Here is a 20,683-nt window from a genome sequence, read left to right on the forward strand (position 1 = left end):
GAAGTGCGAGGGCCGAGAAACGAACGCTCAGCCAGCTGGAGAAGATGAGAGATGCCGTTAAACGCAAGTACGCGCTTCTGAAGGCTGACAAGCAATCGATAGAGAGGGCGCTCGACGAAACTTTCAAACCAATCGTCCAGCCGCTCGAACGTCTCGTTAATGCACGTAAGAAGCCTAATGAGATGGAGAATTCCTTCAAAACTGCCTACTACGATGCTGAAGAGTGGTCGGAGCCGACTCCTCGGGAAGAATGGCCGAAACTGGCTGAATGTAGTGATTCGACAAGCGAGACAAGACGAGCATGTGTCATCGAATTTTGACAGAACACATTGAACAAGATGCGTTCTTGTTCTTGGATTGAACAGTCAAGATGACATCTCGTCTCGATCTTGCGTTTCGCATTTATTCGAGATTTGACATTCGAGACGAGCTGTCGTGTCGATCTTGTAGATCGAATTTTTCCGGTTTCAAAGATCAAAAATGAAACGACAAAGTGAAACCAATAACGAGGATAAAAAACGGAGCTGTTTAGAGGAAAATACAGTCGTGAGTACGATTAATCGTTCTATATACGCAAGAAGTGGAAGGATGTTCTGCCAACTCTGATATTCGAATGAATATTTGAGAGGAAAAAAATGTTTTCCTCTCAAAAAATGAAGAAATCGAAAAAAAACGGTGAAAAATCCTGTTTTTTTTTCACGTTTCTCTAAAAAAGTATGATAAGATGTCTTTTTCCAAAATCTTTCTCAGCGGCATTCGAAAGAGCGAACCTGAAAACATAACAAATGACTACTTGCCTATAAAAATTTTCATTTTTGTGAGTATGGTAAAGAATCAAAGTTGAAGTTTGAATTCAGTTCATTAGAGCCTTAATGGATTAAAAAATGACATGCTACATGCCCTTTGCGAATAAATAAATAGATAACATGAATCATTTACCTCTTTATTTTTTTTTTGAGGTTTATTTTAATTTATTGAGATTTATTTGAGGAACTATTTATTGAAAGGAGAACGATATAAAAATTGAGAAAACGATAGAAAAAGAAAAAAAAAGTTTCCACACAGGAAGTCAAACCGATGACCATGGAATTACTAGTTCGAGTTTTTTCTGTTAGGCTAACTATTATTTAAAAATATCTTTACATGTCTTAAACCGTGCGAAAGCCGCCTCGAAATTTTCATTTTCTAAATGCTTGACCGTCTGGAGTTCCCACTTCGGGTACATTCATTTTCAGCCAAGCCCTGCATGTCCAATAATTTGAGCGAAATCGGTTACGAAGAAATCGAAGTGGGAACGTCCCTTTGTTAGATCGCCTTTCATTTATCCAGAGAATAATAATAATGATGATAAATATATTTTTTTTAATATTGAATTGACTAATTCATACAATTTGAAAAGCAGCAGAATTGTTTTTTTTACTCATTAACGCCCAAGCCTCCTGATTTTTTACCACACTTTCAACACGATTATTTTTTATGTTATCGATGTTGAAAAAATTTTGTTTTCAGATATATCGACGTAGAATTTTATGCTCTTTCAGAATATTGGCTCAAAATTCCGATTAGACATAATGAAAAAAAAATATGGCCGATGCAAACGTGAAAAACGTGAACATTTTTTGAAAAAAACTTTTTTTGTATTTTTTTTGCAATGTCACCGCAAAGAATTCATACTGTAATCATGATCAGAGGTGATCGCGATAGTTGAAGTTTTTTTTTTAATTGAGGGTATTCTTTGAACAGTTCTAAGATATTCTTGTTCCTAGATAATCTGTGCTAAACTCAATGGTTTCCGAGAAAAAAATTAGCTTATTTTTGTAGCATATTTACGTTCTTCCCGTCATATTGTAAAAAGGAGCATTCAATAATTACATAAAAATTTCCTGTTAAACTATTGCAAAAAAAAATACAAAAAATGTTCACGTTTTTCACGTTTGAATCGGCTATATTTTTTTTTTCATTATGTCTAATCGGAATTTTGAGCCAATATTCTGAAAGAGCATAAAATTCTACGTCGATATATCTGAAAACAAAATTTTTTCAACACCTATAACATAAAAAATAATTGCGTTGAAAGTTTGGCAAAAATTCGGGACGCTTGGGCGTTAATGGGTTAAGAAATAAAGTTATCCGATACTGAGGATCGATCGTGGTACTTCACGATTACGAGATCACCGGTTTACGACTTGAGCTATCATCTCGTTTAATGAAGTATAAATTACTTTTTGTGGTATATAAATGATATTGGAAATATAATTTCATAGTTTGAATTTTTATTAATTGGATGGGATCCTCGCGGTTTGGACCAAATGTAAAAACAGAGTACTGTATTAACTAAATATTATTTACAAAAATAATTGAATGACTAAAACATGGACGCAGCTTTTCATACTCGTGAGACATTCTGTGAAATGTAATAGTTCTCACGAGACGCGGTCATTTATAAATTCTGTCTTTTTTCCTGAAACCGAGATTTCCGCGAAGAAAATTGTACTGAACTTTTTTCTAAAAACGAAATTGGAGCTAAGGACGTATGAGAATTGGCTCGCAGAAATAGGGAAAAAATGTTATCTGAAAACGCGATGTTTCGACAATTTGAATGTTCTCGATTCGAGTCAATATAAGTGCTGATGCATTTTCAGAAAGGAAAATATGCCAGGGAAATATTTTCACAAGAAAAATTCGAATCAATGCTGGTTGACTGGGCTGCCAGAAAATATATTCCATTCAGCTTCTTTGACGACGAATTGACCCAGGATTTGTTCCAGTACCTACACCCCAACGTCGAAGTTCCCAAACGCAACAGTTTTCGAATGAAGACGTTGCAAAGATTTTCTGCCATGCAGAAGGTCGTGCTCGAAATACTCGCTGATAATCCTTCGAAAATTTCATTCACCATGGATGGTTGGACATCCAATTGCATGGAAAATGAACGTGAGATATTGGTGGAAGAGCTGCACAAACCGGCACGCCGAAATTATCCACGACGCAATTTCGAAGTTCGGGGACTCGACGAGACGTGGCAGGCGGATCTCGTGGAGATGCAACCGTATGCTCGAGAGAACCGAGGTATCAGGTACTTACTCACCATCATCGACGCGCTATCCAAGTTCGCGTGGGCCGTGCCCGTCAAGCGAAAGACCGGCGAGGCTGTAACTGCCGCGATGGAACTGGTGTTCCGTCAGGGCCGAGTCCCGCGGAATCTGCAGACCGATCAAGGCAAGGCTACAACGCGCCATTCAAGCGACTCATGAGTCGACACCGCATCAATCATTACTCGACGTACAGTAATCTCAAAGCATCCATCGTCGAACGATTCAATCGCACGCTCAAGAACAAGATGTGGTTGCAGTTCAGTCTGCGCGGCTCCTACAAGTGGCTCGACATTCTGCCCGAGCTCGTAGCCGCGTACAACGGTAGCAAACATCGTACTATCGGTATGAAACCGAGTGAAGTGACCGCTGATCATGTCGAAACGCTGCTACCGACAGCCTCGTGAACGCCGACGCAGAGCGCCCAAGTTCGATCTCGGTGACAAGGTTCGAGTGAGCAAGAACAAGCACGTCTTTGAGAAAGGCTACACCCCCAACTGGACGACGGAAATATTCACGGTGAGCCGAGTGGTGACGTCAACGGAGCCGATAACGTACAAACTGAAGGACTATCAAGACAAGCCCATCGCCGGTGGATTTTACGAAGAGGAGCTCCTACGAGTCAAATACCCCGACACGTATCTCGTGGAGAAAGTATTGAAGAAGCGCGGCGATAAAGTATACGTTAAGTGGTTTGGGTTCAATAATTCACACAACAGTTGGATAAATAAGAACGATTTGTAATTTATTCAATAAATGTTTTTTTTCATCAAAAGTGTTTAATGCTGAATTCATTTTGTGGTATCTTGCCGGGTAGATACTTCAGAAGCAATCGCTCGTCGACGACTGTTTACGCCATCTGCTCGAGCTGAGATGCGTCTCGGTAGGAAGACTTGGGATTCGTTGTCGAGAGTGGCGACACCTCTCATAGCCATACTTCGTAGTGACTTGCCTCAGATCGGTGACATGATATATGCTGTTGACGCACAACTCCGTCAGTTTCTTCGTTGGCAGGAAATCCTCGAGCAGAACGATTTTGTTGAGCTTCTCGACGGTGTCCATCGTGCTACTGTGAAGAACGGCTGCGAGTTCGCTGTTAATATACCCGCCATCCCCACTCAGGGCGCAGGTGGTGGTGGTGGCAGTGGCGGTAGTGGTGGTGGTAGTTGCAGCGGTGGTGGGGCCCTGAAATGCCCCCATGGCAACGTGTCCGTGCTGTCGGGTAGGAGAATGCGCTTGTCGTCGTGAGCACTGAGCGCCACCTTCGACTGCCTCTCCGTAAACACATTGTGCAAGCGTGATCGGATTACGCATTGCACTCGTCGCTGCGCCTTTTTGTCTCGGAGACATCGCAGAAAGTCGTCGAATGTGATGCTCGCCTCGACCACGCTCCTCTTCACACCCTTGACCCTTTTGATGCGATCACGCCCCTCCACATGGACGCAATACGTCTTACTGGGCAAGCCCACGAACTCGGTCATGATGCGGTCGTTGCACTCATCCTTCATAAGGCCGATCACCTTTTTATTGGCCAGTGGCATACCAAACCGGGTGTTCGGCGGGTAATCGGACGTGTCGAATCGCTTGATATCACGCTTCATGATGGCATAGATTTCGTTGCAGCGAATCTCGTAGAGCAGACTATCGGTGTCGGTGTAGAGGAGCTTGCATCGATCGTTGAATTCCCGCTTCATGTACTCGTAGTGGAAGTCGTATACATGGATCTTCGATAGGTCCAGCACGCTCAGCCCCACGTAGATCGGCTTATTGAGATGAACCTCCGTCTTCGTGAGCTGAATCGCCACGAGGTTCTCCCCGAAGATGGAGCAGCTATGGAAATTCGGCTTGGCGATGAGTGCTTCGGCCCCGTAGCGTCCACCCGACTTCCTCACCAGCTTCACAGTCACGTGTTTGCGCACGTTCTCCATCGTCTTGCCGAACACCGCGTTGTTCATGAGTTTGTACAGATTCTTCTCAAACTCATTCCGCGCCCGTTTTCGCAACTCGCTGTTCAGCTCGATGTAGGGTCGCAGCCATGCGGACTATTTGAACTTCAAGACGCGATGGACGCGTACGAGTTTCATTCCCTGCTGCACAGCCTGTTTCAAGTTGCGGTATTGGAGGATGTAGCGCTTCTTCGGCTTCAGCGTAGTCATGAGCTTGTTCTGTTTCGAGCCGGGGGCGCTCTTGTGCTCGGGACACAGCGGCAGGTCTTTGTGCGAGTCGTGGCAATTCTCCGGGTAGTCGAGATCTACTTCGAGGATGTATCCGACAGGCGAGTCGTCCGGCACATTGAGGAGTCGACTTTATTGCCAGTGAACCATTCAAAGCCTCCTTGCGGCAGGTACTCCATCATTGCTCGGCCGTACAAATTGTTCACGTCGAAGTACATCAGATACTTGGCCTCCTCATTGGCGTCGTAGTCGTAGTATTTGTTGTTGGCCCGGGCGTATTGGTTGGAGCACTGGCTAATACCCCCGCGTATTCCTTGCTCGACGAAGAGGTGCATATCGGGGTCGGTGAGGAGTTCTAGCTGGACCTGGGTGTACCTAAACATCGCGTCCCAAGAGTAGCCTGGCAGCGTGTAGTAGTGGGCGGGGTCCAGGCCGTATGCGGCGACAGAGTTGTTGCGGAAGTTCTCGAAGACATCGGCAAGGAGAAGCACATCCGTTTTCAAGTACAGGTCCGAGTATTCGCCCAAGCTCCGGATCTCGAACTCGTCCCACACTCTCTTGGCGTGCTTGTAGTCCGCGTCCGAGATGTCGCTGCCCGTCAATGAACTGTGGAAGCTCGCTTTCGGCGGTAACTCGATATCCCGCAATTTGTCCACAGAGTCGGCGTACTCGTAGGGGAACACACCCTTCCTCGTGAGCAGCTCGAATTTCTCATCGGACAGGTGGGGGAATTCCCTCCTCACGATCCACAGCTCACTCAAGTTCGATGCTAGTTTTTCCAGCGACGACGCCATGAAGCGGAACGAGTCGATGAAGCGAAACACATCGCTGCCGGCGACGTGCTTCGTGAACGAGATGTAGCGTTCCTTCGTCTCGGGCAAGACTTCGACTGGACCGGGGAAGCATGTGGCAATTTCCCGTATGATGAAGTGCGAGTCGTAGCTGGTGAGATTGTGGAAGACGATGGGCACGGTCCTCGAGTCCTGATAGTTCAGGTTGCACTCGTTGTGCGCTGCTCCGCGGTACTTGCCCGTCAGATGGCAGTGGTCTCTCACTCGGTCGCTGCTCAATAGGGGTTTCTGGCAGATGTGGCACTCGGTGGCGTTGTGGAACTCTCTGACCTGTTGCCGCGTCAGCGCTTCCATGGGCCGAGGGTTCGCGTGAACATTGTCCAGTCCTTGAGCAAAGTTCTGCAGCTCCCTGACGAACCATTCCGCGGGCTTCGGTCCCCTGTGACTGCGGTAGCACGATAGTGAGTCGTCGTAGCTACACTTCACGTAGTACCCCACGCTGAATGCCCCGTGGCTCTGATAGGCATTCTCGTCCCGAGTCGGTTTCAGCAAGCACTCGAAGTCGGCATATATGATGAAAGGCACGCGCTCCTTGTGGCCATGGTTCTTGAAACGGAGCATCCTGTTCGCCCATTTGGGCATGGTGACCTTGCACTTGTTGACTTTCTTGCAGTCAACTTCGTGTGCTGCCAGCTTGTCTTCGGTGTGGTAGAAGTGGAGGCAGCGATCGCAGATATGTAGTTTGCGCGCACCGTTCGATAGTTGTCTCGATACCAAGCGAGATAAGTTCTTGATCCACACGTAATGGAACCTCGGGATCACGTAGCACTCCTCATCCTCATCCACGTAATGGTCCTGCACGAGGAGTAGATTGATGTGTCGCTGCTTCTTCGCATCCGTCACGTGTACGGGCAACACGTCGAAATCGTGCTTCTTCTTCTTTAACCTCGTTTTGCTTCTCAAATTTGGAGATTTTACGCGGCTCCACGGGGAACTCGATCCCGTCAAAGTTCAATTCCGCCTCGTACCGTCTGTATTTGGAGACGCGATCGGAATGATGGGTGGGATGAAGCGCCGATAGTATGGCCCACTTGAAGCACTGCTCGTCGTTGTTCTGGACGTTGATGCACGCGTTCTTGTTTAGTATCTTGGGCGGGAGATCCATGTATGAGCTGCCTCGCATCGGGTTGAACTTGTTGATGTGCAGCGTCATGTTGATGATGGAATGCAACGATCAGCCTGAACCTTGCTGCTCGAATTCCTCCAGATCCGTCTGAATTGTCTCCTGAATGTTCTCAGCGAACCATCGGCGTATATCAGTGGTACCGAAGATCGGCGCTGCCTTCGTGTTGAAGAATTTCGTGTTGAACACTTCTTCACCATTCTTCATAACGGTGAATTTTGCGGCAAGCACGCCGTAAACCTTGACCGCATTCGATCCCTTACTCCGCAGAACGTTGTTGATTTTCGCTCGGAAATGCGTCATGCAGTCTTTCATGAAGGCCCCCACATCCACATGCTTCAAGTTCGTTAACGCACCCACCCTGATGCCATTCTTGAACAACTAGTTCAGATCCGACCACTGGACTCGATCGATCAGCCTCTCCCGAATTTGCACGCCATGACCACGTTTCAGCAGAAGTCCCAGCTTGATATCGATCCCCCGCAAAATCCCCACGGCGTACAGGAATTTCTGCTGTTCCGGTCCAATGATGGCAAGCCTCTGAGACTCCTCCAACGTAGCGATTACCTTTTTCAATCGTTTGATCCATTCATGAATGACGTTGGGCTTTCGATCCTTCAGTAGCTGCAACACCTCCCAGCTTGCAACGATATCTCTGCAGTCTTGTGCTGACATTGTGCTCGAGTGAACTGTGCCATCTCGGTCGACGGGCCCCGAATTTATACCCAGTCGACTGGTTGGGTGGTGGGGGAGGAGCGAGCAACGATTGGTCAGCCACCGTAGGTCGGAGGCTTACGTCAGACTTCCAGAAAGTTCCAGGGTAGCAATGAGGTGGGACTGATGGGACGAGCATCCACACGCAAGCATCAGTTCGAGGATGGAGTTCGTGGTGGACTTCCAGGGCTTCAAGCGACCCTTCAACGAATTCGTCTACAAGGAGGTGGCGATGGTTGCTCTCGAAGACGATGCCCAGCCGTCGGTCTATTTGTTCGAGTCACCGCACAGATGGAGCTCTCTACCGGCCAAGTACCAGAGCGAGAATCAGTGGTTGGAGGAAAACTATCATGGACTCAACTGGAACAGCGGCACCGTGCCCTATGATGAGGCGCACGAGATCTTCTTCGGCAGACTACGAGACGCCAGCAAGGTGTACGTGAAGGGGTTCGAGAAGAAGAGATGTCTCGAGAAAATTCTACCCCGGGTCTACAATCTCGACGACATTGCCTGCCCATCGCTCCGTCAATTGACCGCGAACGCCACCGTCTCGTGCACCAATCACAAGAGCGCATGGAATCCTCCCCACTGCGCGGTGTACAACGCGTGCGCGCTGAAAACATGGCTCCTCTGACAGCAAGCGGACTCTACCGAGTGCATCCCCGAAACGACGTTGAAAGACTATTTTGCCCAGTGCGACTTTTCATCCATCGAAAATGTAAATTCTCCTTGAATAAAAATGGTGAATAAAAAATTGGGTTTGTTTGGGTTTGAGCTCAGTTCAATGTTTGGTTTGGGACTTTTATGATTATTTGATTTTTTTGTTTTTTTTTTTATAATTTTTTGTTTTTTTAATTTGTTTTATTTTTTTTACATTTTTTAAATATTTCTAATACATTTTAGCAACCGTTGGGCAGTGGTTGGGGGCCTCAATGGTGCTGTGTTTTCGCGTACCCAACGTTCAGGCTCAGCGTTTTCTTTATTAGCTTGGCCCTTGGGTACGATAATTCTCACCCTCTTCCTAGATGGAGCAGCCTTCAGGGGAGGGATAAGAATTGATTTTTTGTGCTGGCGGATGTCTTGATAGAGAAATTGAAGCTGATTGGCTTTTCGGGCAACCTTTTGGCATTTATCTATAATTTGGTATCAGCTCGATCTTTATCTTTTAATTTTGGTGACATCGACGAAACGAGATGGGTCTACAGAGGACTTCCACAAGGGAGTGTTCTTAGCCCACTTTTATATGCCATATACGTAACGGAAATGGAGTCTAAAATCAATGTAGACTGTAAGATGATTCAATATGCAGATGATGTGGTTATTTATACTACTACTCCTCATGCTCGTCTCGGCATTAACGATCAAGAGACTCGGTAGAGTCTCGGGACAAGTACATTGACAGCCCTGTCGTCTGCTGGCCCGAGGCTCTCGCCGAGACTATACTTTCTCTGAATAAAACGATTCGCGGTGGTGGGGGTAAAATTGGCATGTGATTTTCTTTAATTGCGAAGCCTATGAGTTATGTACTACTTTGAAAATTGAACTTTCAGCTAATTGAGAAATTCTCTATCGAATGAGCCCAAAAACAGCATTATTGGTGGCGTAATTGCTGAGAAAAAACTTTGCACGGGCTCAAGATTATGCAAAAGTTACCAACATATTCAAAAATTTATGTGTCTGTATATTATAGTATAACACCATCAAAGGCACTTTGATGCTATTGAGTTTCTGATTGGTTGGATCTGACGACATCCATTTTTAGACGTTGTGATTGGTTGTTGAAATTAGTTGTTGATGATTGGAAATCTGACGTCAACTTCATAACGTAGCACACGGCGTAGCACAGATGGTAACAGCAGTCATAAATTCGATCGATATACATATATATATATATACAAACCATGTGTCAGTTTTTGATCGCATGAACAGAGTTTCGACATTACGAAGTGCGTGCGGGATAAATAAAAAAAATAATTTTCGTCATCTAAAGAAGTGCATATAACTATTTATTTTGTTAAAATTTATGATATATTAAACCGGTATCAAAGCGGCCGCGTAAATGTAGTCTGTGATGTGTGTGTGTGAAAAAGAATATAAAAAATGCGCGATGCATATGTCAACGAAACTTTTCAAGATTTCATTATTTCGTTCGATTGGAAATAAGTGTTGACTGAAATAATCCTTCAATTAAACCAGATTACAAAATATTGCCCAGTGCGAATATATCGTCACTGGCGTGGTTATATATCATGTGTAAATAGGTTATACATACGAATAAATAGAACAAAAACACACGGAACTGTTAGAATGATATTAGAAACTTTACTTGAATAAATGTTTTTTAATTTATTTCCTGTGTCAACATTATATATAAACATTCCCATATTTTGCTTGATATTCAGTTTGGCTCTGCCATCTCCGATCCTTGTTTTCACCCCATCAGTTTGCAGAGGATCGATACATATTATTAATTCGTTCATTAATATGTGTCCAATGATTTTCTACTCCTTCTTCATGATGATTGTGGTAACATGATTCGAGAGGTTTCTAACCATAATCTTGAATTGCACATTTTGTAAATCAGATTTTCAAAAAAAATTTCTGGTCTTGGTATAAGTATAGTTATTCTTTTTCTACTTGGTCTGTCGAGTGATAAATTTGGAAACTTGTTCCAGAAAGCCCCCGGAGACTTTTTTTCTGATGATATGAAAAGTCGTATCTTCGGAATACAGTGGGTAAACACAAATTTTGACAATAGAACTTATGAAATGACATGTGTGTTGAGTATTCCCACTTTGCAAACTGCAAATGTGGAATTAATAGTGAAAAGATTCATTATGATAAGTCTGCAGTTGCTCAGTTTTGGATACGATCAAATATCATGCCTGCCAACATCTATGGAAATATACAGAATTTCTGAATGCAATGTGCGCTATGTCATTTTAATGCAACATCATGACTTTTGACAACTTTTCATTATAATGCTGTAGATTCGGATCATTGAAATACAGCGAAAATCTGCAAACTATACAATTTATATACTGTGCCATTCATTTTACATTTTGACTCTAACCGTAACATATATATGAAGTAAAAAATTGATTATAAAAGTCTTCAGTTGCTCATTTATCGATAGATTTGAAATTGCTGTCTTCGAAGCTCATTGCGCAGATACATTGAACCGCAGCAGATACCTGCGAACTCTGAAATTTCTGTGGATAAATATATATGCTACGGATCACCCCTTATCTTTGATTATGGTAATATGTAATGGAACTTGGTTCAGCAAGTTTTAAGGTGTTTCTTTTCAAATAGTATTGAAAATGTATTACTGTGGTATGGAGCGAAAACCTTCAAACTTTCATATTTTTGTGGCGCAGCATGTGTGCCAATACTGCGGTATGGAGCGAATACCTGCAAACTTTCATATGTTTGTGTCGCAGCATGTGTGCCCATCATTTAAATTTTTTACTCCAACCGTAACATATAATCTCAAAAATTCATCCCAAAACTCTTCAACTTTACTAATTAACTTAATTTTCCTTTTTCTAAATTCTATGCTGAATTTCTGAATTTCTAAATTTATTTCTAAATTATCCTGAAATTAAATTGTTTACCTCCACAACCAATGCAGGTACCTTAAACGTCTTTGAATTCCGTTGCTCTGTTGAATTAAGTACGCTCAGTTTTTTTTGCTTCTTTGAGTTCTAACATAATAAATGTTTCCAGGTGCCTTTTTTCGGCAACTATCAAACTGTAGATAATTGGATCGCAGCGGCCACTTGCAAACTTTGGAAATATATTTCGTCGGGGGTACGTTTTGGAAGACACGAAAATGTCTAGATTCAGAATGCAAAAGCGACATTTAAAAATGGCCAATTCTGTTGGATTTGTTGAGTCTTGAATTTGGTCTATCTTTCCTCTTTTCCTTTCTTTTTTCTAACGTTATAAGCTGAAAATCACATCTCGGGCCGCAACACGCATTGCTCCATGCTCTTGAGTTCCCAATGGACGAAACATATTAGAAGACAAGGAGAAAAATCACCAAAGTCCAAGAACAAACCTCTGTCGAAATAGTTCCAATACAATTTTTACGAAAAATAGGTCTATTTTCGTGGAAACCAAAGTTACAAGCCGAAAAACATATCTCGGCCTCCAACCTGCTTTCCACCGTGCTCTTGGGTTCCTAATTGACAAAACATATTAGAGTTAAAGGAAAAAAATTGCCAAAGTCCAAGAACAGACCTGTGACGAAATATTTGCAGTACATTTTTGACGAAAAATAGGTCTTTTTTTTGTGGAAACTAACGATATAAGCCGAAAATCATATCGCAGCCTCCAACCCGCTTTCGACCGTGCTCTTTGATTCCTAATTGATAAAACACATTAGAGTACATGGAAAAAAATCCTCAAAGTCCAAGGACAGACCTGTGACGAAATACTTTCAGTACTATTGAGACGAAAAATAGGTCTTTTTTCGTGAAAACCAACGTTATAAGCCGAAAATCATAAATACTTCGTAGAAATTTAAACTAAAATCCTATAGTCAACTGAACATGAATAAGGAACTTTAGAGAAAAAATACGTGATATCAAACCATAAACTTCCCCTAGGAAAAAAAAGGTTGGGACAAGTACATACATTGATGGTAATGATTTCAAACGCGATTTTTCGGTTTTTTATTTTTTACTTGTTATTTGATTTTTTTGAACTTTAAAAAATTGATACAGAATATTTTTTTTTTGAACATAATGTTTTTTCTAGATTTGTGAAATTTTTTTCGAATTGTACTGTATTTTTTTTTTATAAAATAATTTTTTTGACAATTTTTATATGTTCAAGCTTCCAAAATAACTCTCCAGTTTATATTCAATGATGTCAATTTTTACTTCCTACTTATTCTTCCAGCGAACGAATTCCATACCGACTAAGAACTAACCTCTACTATTATTAATAGCATTAAACTAATAATGAATCGCATTTCAACAAATTTTTAACCAGATTCTGCCGTACAATTTCATTTTTTTATGATTGATTTTTTATTGAATGAATAGTGATGGGCCGGACAAGTACTTTTAACACATATTTAAACATAATTTGTATCGATCCAATCGACGTTGAATTTTGTGAATAATACCAAAGGATCCTGAAAGTCTGAGAAAAATCGATTTTCTTATAAGTCTTTGCCACCATAGAGTAACGAATGACTAGCTTTCATGTGATTTTTTTTGGATTTAAAAGCTTCTTAGAATATTTTAATAATGTCAAAATTTGGAGTTACTAATAAAATACTTGTCCACTGATTGATATCATAAATTTTAGTGCTGTACGTTACTCAAGTGGTAACTTTTTTCAATTCATTAGAAAATACTTGGCCTCGAATTGATATAATAAATTTTAATGCTGCACGTAAATTAGATGGAATTTTTTTCAATTGATTTAGCTGTTCGAATCAAATAAGAAGGATGAGGCATCGGTTTGCATAATGATTTCAAACGCGATTTTTCGGTTTTTTATTTTTTACTTGTTATTTGATTTTTTTGAACTTTAAAAAATAGATACAGAATATTTTTTTTTTAAACATAATGTTTTTTCTAGATTTGTGAAATTTTTTTCGAATTGTACTGTATTTTTTTTTATAAAATAATTTTTTTGACAATTTTTAAAGAAAATTTTTTTTAAAGTTTTTTTATGGATGGATTTATTAGCAAACGAGGGACCATCAATGTACTTGTCCCAACCTTTTTTTTCCTATATTAAAAGTTCTCTCCTCAATGTGACCGATCATTTAGACCAGTTAGGATTAGCTCTAGCTCCCGAAAAAACTAAACTTATGGTGTTTAATAAAAAAGGAAAAAACCAACAAAGTACTTATAGCTTTAATTTCAGGGATTCCAACATAAAGGAAAGTAAAGTCGTCCGATTTCTCGGGCTACAACTTCAACCAACACTTGCATGGAACGCTCAAATAACGAAAATCATAGAGAGTTGTCAAAGCCCCTTGAAGCTTCTTAGTTGTCTGAGGAGTACGTGGTGAGGAGCGGATCCGGTCCTTCTTTTAAGACTTGACTCCGCACTTATTCGAGCTAGAATTGAATATGGAGCCTTTGTCTTTCATTCTCTAACATCAAAACAATCAATTCAATTAGAAAGACTACAATATAAGGCTTTACGCACGGCGTTAGGTTTTAGGACATCTACTCCAACAAATGTTATACTCGCCGAGGCGAAATTTCCTCCTCTTTTTATACGCTTTAAATATTTGGGCGAAAACTTCTTATCTAAAACTTTTGCTAATAATCGCGAGCATAGACTACTCTCGGCTTTGGAAGAGATAGTTCAAATTGAAGATAACCCAGTAATGATCAACCGTGATGGGAACATCCCACTGGTTGAATGCTTCCGAGAAGTCGAGCTATATGCTCATCTTTTGGAAACTTCAAATAAACCTCTCTGCTACCAGTATTCATACGATCTAATATTTTTTCAACCAGTGGTTTCATTTGAGGAAGGACAGGATATTCAAGCTGCTAAAAACCTTAACAATACGTTTAATAGAATATTTAAAGATAGGTTGCACAAGTCGATATGCTTTTATACAGATGGATCGAAAACACCTGGTAGCGAGTTCGTCGGCTTTTCATCAGTGAAACCGTTTGAAGGGGTAACTCGAGGTTTCAGAGCTCCTGGTTTTGCGTCGATTTTCACCGCGGAGGCTATGGCTATTGCCGAGACTCTGGGGTGGATCTCGCGACTGGAAGGCTCAAGCTTTACCATTTTCTCAGACTCGAAAAGTGTTTTGCAAGCAATTTCCTTTTCACCGAATCTAAGAGGCAAGTCCTATTTAGTCATGCATTTGAAAAATCTTTTAAAAGGACTCCAAAATGACGGTAAATCAGTCGAACTTTTTTGGATTCCCGCCCATGTGGGGATTTCGGGTAATGAACTAGCAGACACGGCAGCCAAAGAGGCCTGCAAAAGGGGACATGATACTCAACTCGGACAGTCGATAGCAGATTTCACAAGTTTATGGAAATCCAAAGTGGAAATCAGATTTCACGAATGGTGCTTAGAAAGTAGTAGGGAGAAAGGAGGTTTCTACTTTAATAACTTTTATTATCGTGGTCGCCGCCCCTGGTTTCATAGTAGTAACCTTAGTAGAAAAGTCATTGTTTCAGTGAACCGCTTGAGATCTAATCATACGTCTTTGAGATCCAGTCTTAACCGTTTCAATATTGTTCCTTCAGCAAGGTGTGACTGCGGCGAAGCCGATGAAACTCCGAATCACGTTTTTTGGGAATGCCCTCTCTACAATCAAGAAAGATCAGAAATGCTAGAAAAATGGCAGAAAAAATCTGGTTTTTTGCCGTGTAACGTCGAATCCCTTCTACACACTTTGGAGCCAAGTTCATTGCAATGTATTGGAAAGTTCCTATCGAAAATTAACATTTCAGTATAACTGAAAGACATACTATATAAGTTTATCATCACGTTGTTTTTATCAACCTCGCTAACTTCTTTCACTGATGTGAAAGAACTGTTACTTTGTCTTATGTTTTATTATAAAGTTTAATACAATTTATAGCTTAGTTTTTAGTTTTAGTAATAAGTCATAATTTAAGGACTGACGTCCATGCAATGTGGAGACATCTATACGAGAGCCCGCGCAAACCAAAGTTACGTACTCTCAGCTAGATGGGACAGACGTCCTAAAGCTGTTCTACTTTTCTTTTTCTACCTCTATGTACGTTATACATTCCCAAAAAAAAAAAAAAAAAGAATTGATTTTCTTTTAACATCCGCTGTAGGCTGCTTCATTTTTGGAGCGGGAAGGTTATCATCGTCGGAGAGGAAGAGGTCGTCCTCGAGGATAGACTTCTTCCCCTCCTCCGACGCTGGTGCTGGTGCTGATGTTGGTGCTGATGCTGGTGCTGGCGCTGGTGCTAGCTCCTCGATCTCCGCAAATACCGGCAGGGGGAGGTCCAGGACCTGCCGGTGGAAGCGGGGATCCCACTCGTGCATGCCACATAAGCACACGTTGTTGTACACCTGCAAAATGTGGTAATTACAAAAAGGTACATGAGAGAATTATTATGGGATAGACTTACCATATTCGCTCCTGGAAATTCTCTGAAATCCAAGCGATACTCGCTGCCTTATATGCTCGCCCAGCCGAGGCTTCGCACACGAGAGATCTCCACTAGCCAAATCGCTATCTATCGGCATTTACGCGAACTATACGGCGCGCGGACTTTGAATCAGTTCGAGGTTTGAACTCAGTTCGATGTTTGGGTTTGTTTGGGTTTGAGTTCAGTTCGATGTTTGGGTTTGTTAGGGTTTGAGTTCAGTTCGATGTTTGGGTTTGTTTGGGTTTGAGCTCAGTTCGATTACATGTTTGGGTTTGTTTGGGTTTGAGCACAGTTCGATTACATGTTTGGTTTGTTTGGGTTAGAGCTCAGTTCGACTACATGTTCGGGTTTGTTTGGGTTGGAGCTCAGTTCGATTACATGTTTGGGTTTGTTTGGGTTATAGCGGCCATTTTTTATTACCGACCGTTTGGGTTTGTTTGGGTTAGAGAGGTCATCCTTTTTACCGACCGTTTGGGTTTGGGGGCCATCTTTATTACCGACCGTTTCGGCTTGTTTGGGTTAGAGCAGGGAATCTACTTTACCGACGGCCGGTTAGGTAGATTCCTACATGGCGCGGAATCAGCATAGCTCTACTACTTAGAAAGTATTTTGAGATAAAATTATAAAGGGAATCATTTTCCATCAACGCGAAATAGGTCTCGGTCTGAGAGGGTTAATAAAATTTTCGACTATATCTATAAAATTCCGTACTTAAAAGTTCAATTTTTGTAAAAGCTCTGGAAATTCCCTAGAACTAAATTTGAATTTCAAATTTGAACAAATAAATAATTTCAAATAAAAGAAATAAATCTTACGAACAATTATCTATAAAATACCATTTGGTAATATATTTTCACGTAAGCGTTTGACGGACCGCTTTAAACATTGTTTACGTTCGATATTTCTAGGTCACCTGTAACAAATTCATTGTAATGAAAATCAAGACACCAGCTCCAAGTAAGCGGTCAGTCAAACATTTACGTGGAAATATATTACCATATGGTATTTTATAGTTAATTTTTCGTACGATTCGAAATTCGGTGATTTTTCATAATTCGATGTATAAAAATATAATATATGTAATTTTATCATCCATAAGAGATGAATCTTTAATTACAATAATTTATTGTATTTATTTGAAATTATCTTTTTGTTTAAATTTGCAATTCAAATTTAGTTCTAGGGAATTTCCAGGGCTTTCACAAAAATTGAACTTTTAGGTACGGAATTTTATGGATATAGTCGAAAATTTTATTAAAATAGCAACAGACATAACCAGCAACGGTTGACGGGAATAACTTAAAAAGTCAAAAATAAGTAATTGTAATAATTGGAATCTGACATGGAGGCGTGGCCAAGCTAAAAATAGCGCATACCGGGGTGCAACGTACATGGATGTGTCACATCTTCAAGTGACTTGTGCGTGTGTTAGTTGTCCATGTTGCACCCCGGTTGTAGTTCAAAATTTGACACTAGATGTCTCACGAATTTTGTCAGATCCCAATAGCTGGTAATTAGCTGGTAATAGTAGCCAGTAATTATAATAATAGTTGCTGGAAAAATCTAAAAAAAATAAATTTCATACCTTATAATATACGCAATATATGGGCTCAGTTTTAGATTTTTCTCACCAATATTAAACGTAGGAGAAACGATTGAGTGAGAGCATGACAAAGTACATGTATTTTTGCCTTCAAAATTCAAACCTCTAGGGGCACAGTTTAAAATTTTTCGGGCGTCTTGAAAATTTGCATACCTCATTTTTTATACACCTTGATTGTGTTTTTACAAGGGGACTTGCGAAATTCACATGTGACCCAAATAACGACCACCTTAGTGAATATGCCGGTTTATGACGTCACAGCATTTTTCAAACCGTTCTCACGGATTATTCGTTAGAGTTAAAAATTTCAAAATTCGTAACGATTTTTTTTTCGATTTTCCTCTTTGAATTGGTTTTTGTTGCAATAAAATCGGTTCAGTTAATCTTAAGTTTCGATGATTTCGGAATCTTTAGTCCCTTGGAGTCAAAAAGACTTAAATAGCGTTTGTTTACATTTGGACATACGCTCTTTGCACAAAACGTGAAGTTTGTTTTGTTTCCTTTCGTCCAGTTCACTGAACACGGCTACCCCCACTATTTGCGTGCGATCGAAAGAGAGAAACGGCGCGCGAAGCCTCATTCTCTTTCACTCCCACTCGTAGTAGCGTGGCTGGTAAGATAATATATGAGGTATTCCATGTCAAACCGGCGGTCTTTTTCACTGACTCTCGCCAATTTGGTTAGTTTTTTTGCATAACATTTACAGCCTTTATTTAAAAGAAAAAATCTGAAAAACGTCCTTTTTAAAAAATTTGACAAAAATCCCGAAAACCCCTAATTACATGCAAAACATTTGAAGTTATCGTTTAAAGTGGCAGTACGATTATTTTGCGTGTTTATGGGCTATTAGCGTTGGAAAAAAAACGAAAAAATCAAAATCAAAATTAAGGACCTTGATCAGCTAGTACCTACGAGCATGATTGAATCATGAATATTCATCCGCTGAAAAATGGATGGAAAAAAATCTAAAAAAAATGTCAGTGACTAAAACTTTCATAACTCTTGAAATATCTTGCGAAATCTAATCATTCTTATGATACGTGGCAATTTTTAAAATTTGTCTTTTTTCTCTAAAAAAATCGAATTTAAATACAAAATTGAAGCTAAAGTTTCTCCTTTGAGGATTGGCTTGTAAAATAGAAGACCAAAATTTTATCTGAAAAAGTCCAGTTGAAAAGGAAATCAAACAAAAATAAAAGAACGTTTTTGAAATGACGTAGTACCCGTAAAATAGATCGTAAAGAATATTAAAATAATCCAAATTGAAGCTGAATGTCTTCCCTTTAATATGCGCCCTATTGTTTCCGAATATCTAAACCAGCAGGACAGTAACACAAAAAAGAGCGCGGGAACTTTTTCGGACTTTTGTCCGGAAATTTTTCTCCAGTAGTGTATATCAATATTTTGAGACTGATTGAAAGAATCACATGATCTTAGAAGAAGAATAAATCGAAATGACAGAAAAAAATAAGTTTTTTTATTTGTTTTACTAGAAATTATTTGAAGCCCATCATGCAATAAGCCTCAAAAATTTCGTTATTTAACAGAATTTTGTGAATTTTTTTGAAAAAAATCGAAAGTGTCTCATTAAATGAAAAAACCAATTTTTTTACTAAAAATAACTAAAAATACCCGAAAAAGCATTAAAAAAAATTATTTTTCCGTTTTTTAATTTTTATCAGAAAAAGGGTTGAAAATTTTAAAAAATGACCCGTATGTGACAATATCATAATATAGTCAAAGATATACATTTTTAAGCAAAAGTCGATAACTTCGAAACGGGTGGAGATAACGTGCTAAAAATTTAGCTTAAGACTTCTTTTTACATGTATAAAAACATACCCCTAGGAAAAAAAAAGTTGGGACAAGTACATTGATGGTCCCTCGTTTGCTAAAAATTCCATCTATAAAAAAAAACTTAAAAAAAAAACTTTGTTAACAAATTGTCAAAAAAATTATTTTATAAAAAAAAATACAGAACAATTCGAAAAAAATTTCACAAATCTTGAAAAAACATTATCTTTGAAAAAAACTAATCTGTATCTATTTTTTAAAGTGTCAAAAGAATCAAATAACAAGTAAAAAATAAAAACTGAAAAATCGAGCTTGAAATCATTTTGGAAACCGATGCCTCATTCTTCTTATTTGATTCGAACAGCTAAATCAATTAAAAAAAATTCCATCTAATTTATGTTCAGCATTAAAATTTATTATATCAATTCGAGGCCAAGTGTTTTCTAATAAACTGAAAAAAGTTACCATTTGAGCTACGTGCAGCACTAAAATTTATGATATCAATCGAAGGACAAGTAATTTACAATGAATGGACAAGTAACTCCAAATTTCAACATTATGGAATTGTTCTAAGAAGCTTTTAAATCCAAAAACATCACATGCAAGCTAGTCATTTCTTACTCTATGGTGGCAGAGACTTATAAGAAAATCGATTCTTTTCAGATTTTCAGGAGCTTCTGATATTATTCACAATATTCGACGTCGATTCGATCGATACAAATTATGTTTAAATATGAATTAAAAGTACTTGTCCAGTCCATCACTATTCATTCAAATAAAAATCAATCATAAAAAAACGAAATAGTACGGCAGCATCCGGTTAAAAATTTGTTGAAATAGTAGTATAACTGTTTATTTTCCCTATGCGGGGTACAGTGCGGACTCCCGCTCCGCTCACATTTTCGCCACTTCCATCCTCATTCCTTAACATTATCTTATTCTATCTTCTTTTATCCTTCGCCATTGCCAAGCCTCCGCGCGAGACCGAGAGAGAGAGAGAGAGGGAGCCAGTCGCTCCTCTTCATACTTCATCCTCCATTCATTTCTCCATACACACCTCGGCATTCACGCCTCGACTTCCGTTTCCGCCGCACTTTCTCTAAACTGCCCTCCATTTTTCTATCTTCTCCAGCCATTCCTCACCGTCCCCTTCGTCTCCCAGCGCCTTCTCCCTCATCTCCTGCCATCCCTTCTCCTTGTCCT

At 40.2% G+C, this 20,683-nt stretch overlaps 2 protein-coding genes across 2 annotated transcripts in view; both read right to left on the minus strand.

Moving 5' to 3' along the window:
- Nucleotides 1–20,683, minus strand: part of LOC122408437 (protein lin-11-like) — a 715,873-nt gene that overhangs the window by 648,426 nt on the left and 46,764 nt on the right. The gene's annotated exons all lie outside the window — the stretch shown is intronic.
- Nucleotides 3,817–20,683, minus strand: part of LOC122408436 (uncharacterized) — a 59,754-nt gene continuing 42,887 nt past the window's right edge. The window contains exon 3 of the mRNA XM_043415229.1: nucleotides 3,817–8,682. Within this exon, the coding sequence (XP_043271164.1) occupies nucleotides 5,344–6,699 (1,356 nt within the window). The 5' untranslated portion in view covers nucleotides 6,700–8,682 and the 3' untranslated portion in view covers nucleotides 3,817–5,343. The remainder of the gene's footprint in view (nucleotides 8,683–20,683) is intronic.

The sequence above is a fragment of the Venturia canescens genome, chromosome 3, assembly GCF_019457755.1.
Source record: "Venturia canescens isolate UGA chromosome 3, ASM1945775v1, whole genome shotgun sequence".
Taxonomy (NCBI): domain Eukaryota; kingdom Metazoa; phylum Arthropoda; class Insecta; order Hymenoptera; family Ichneumonidae; genus Venturia; species Venturia canescens.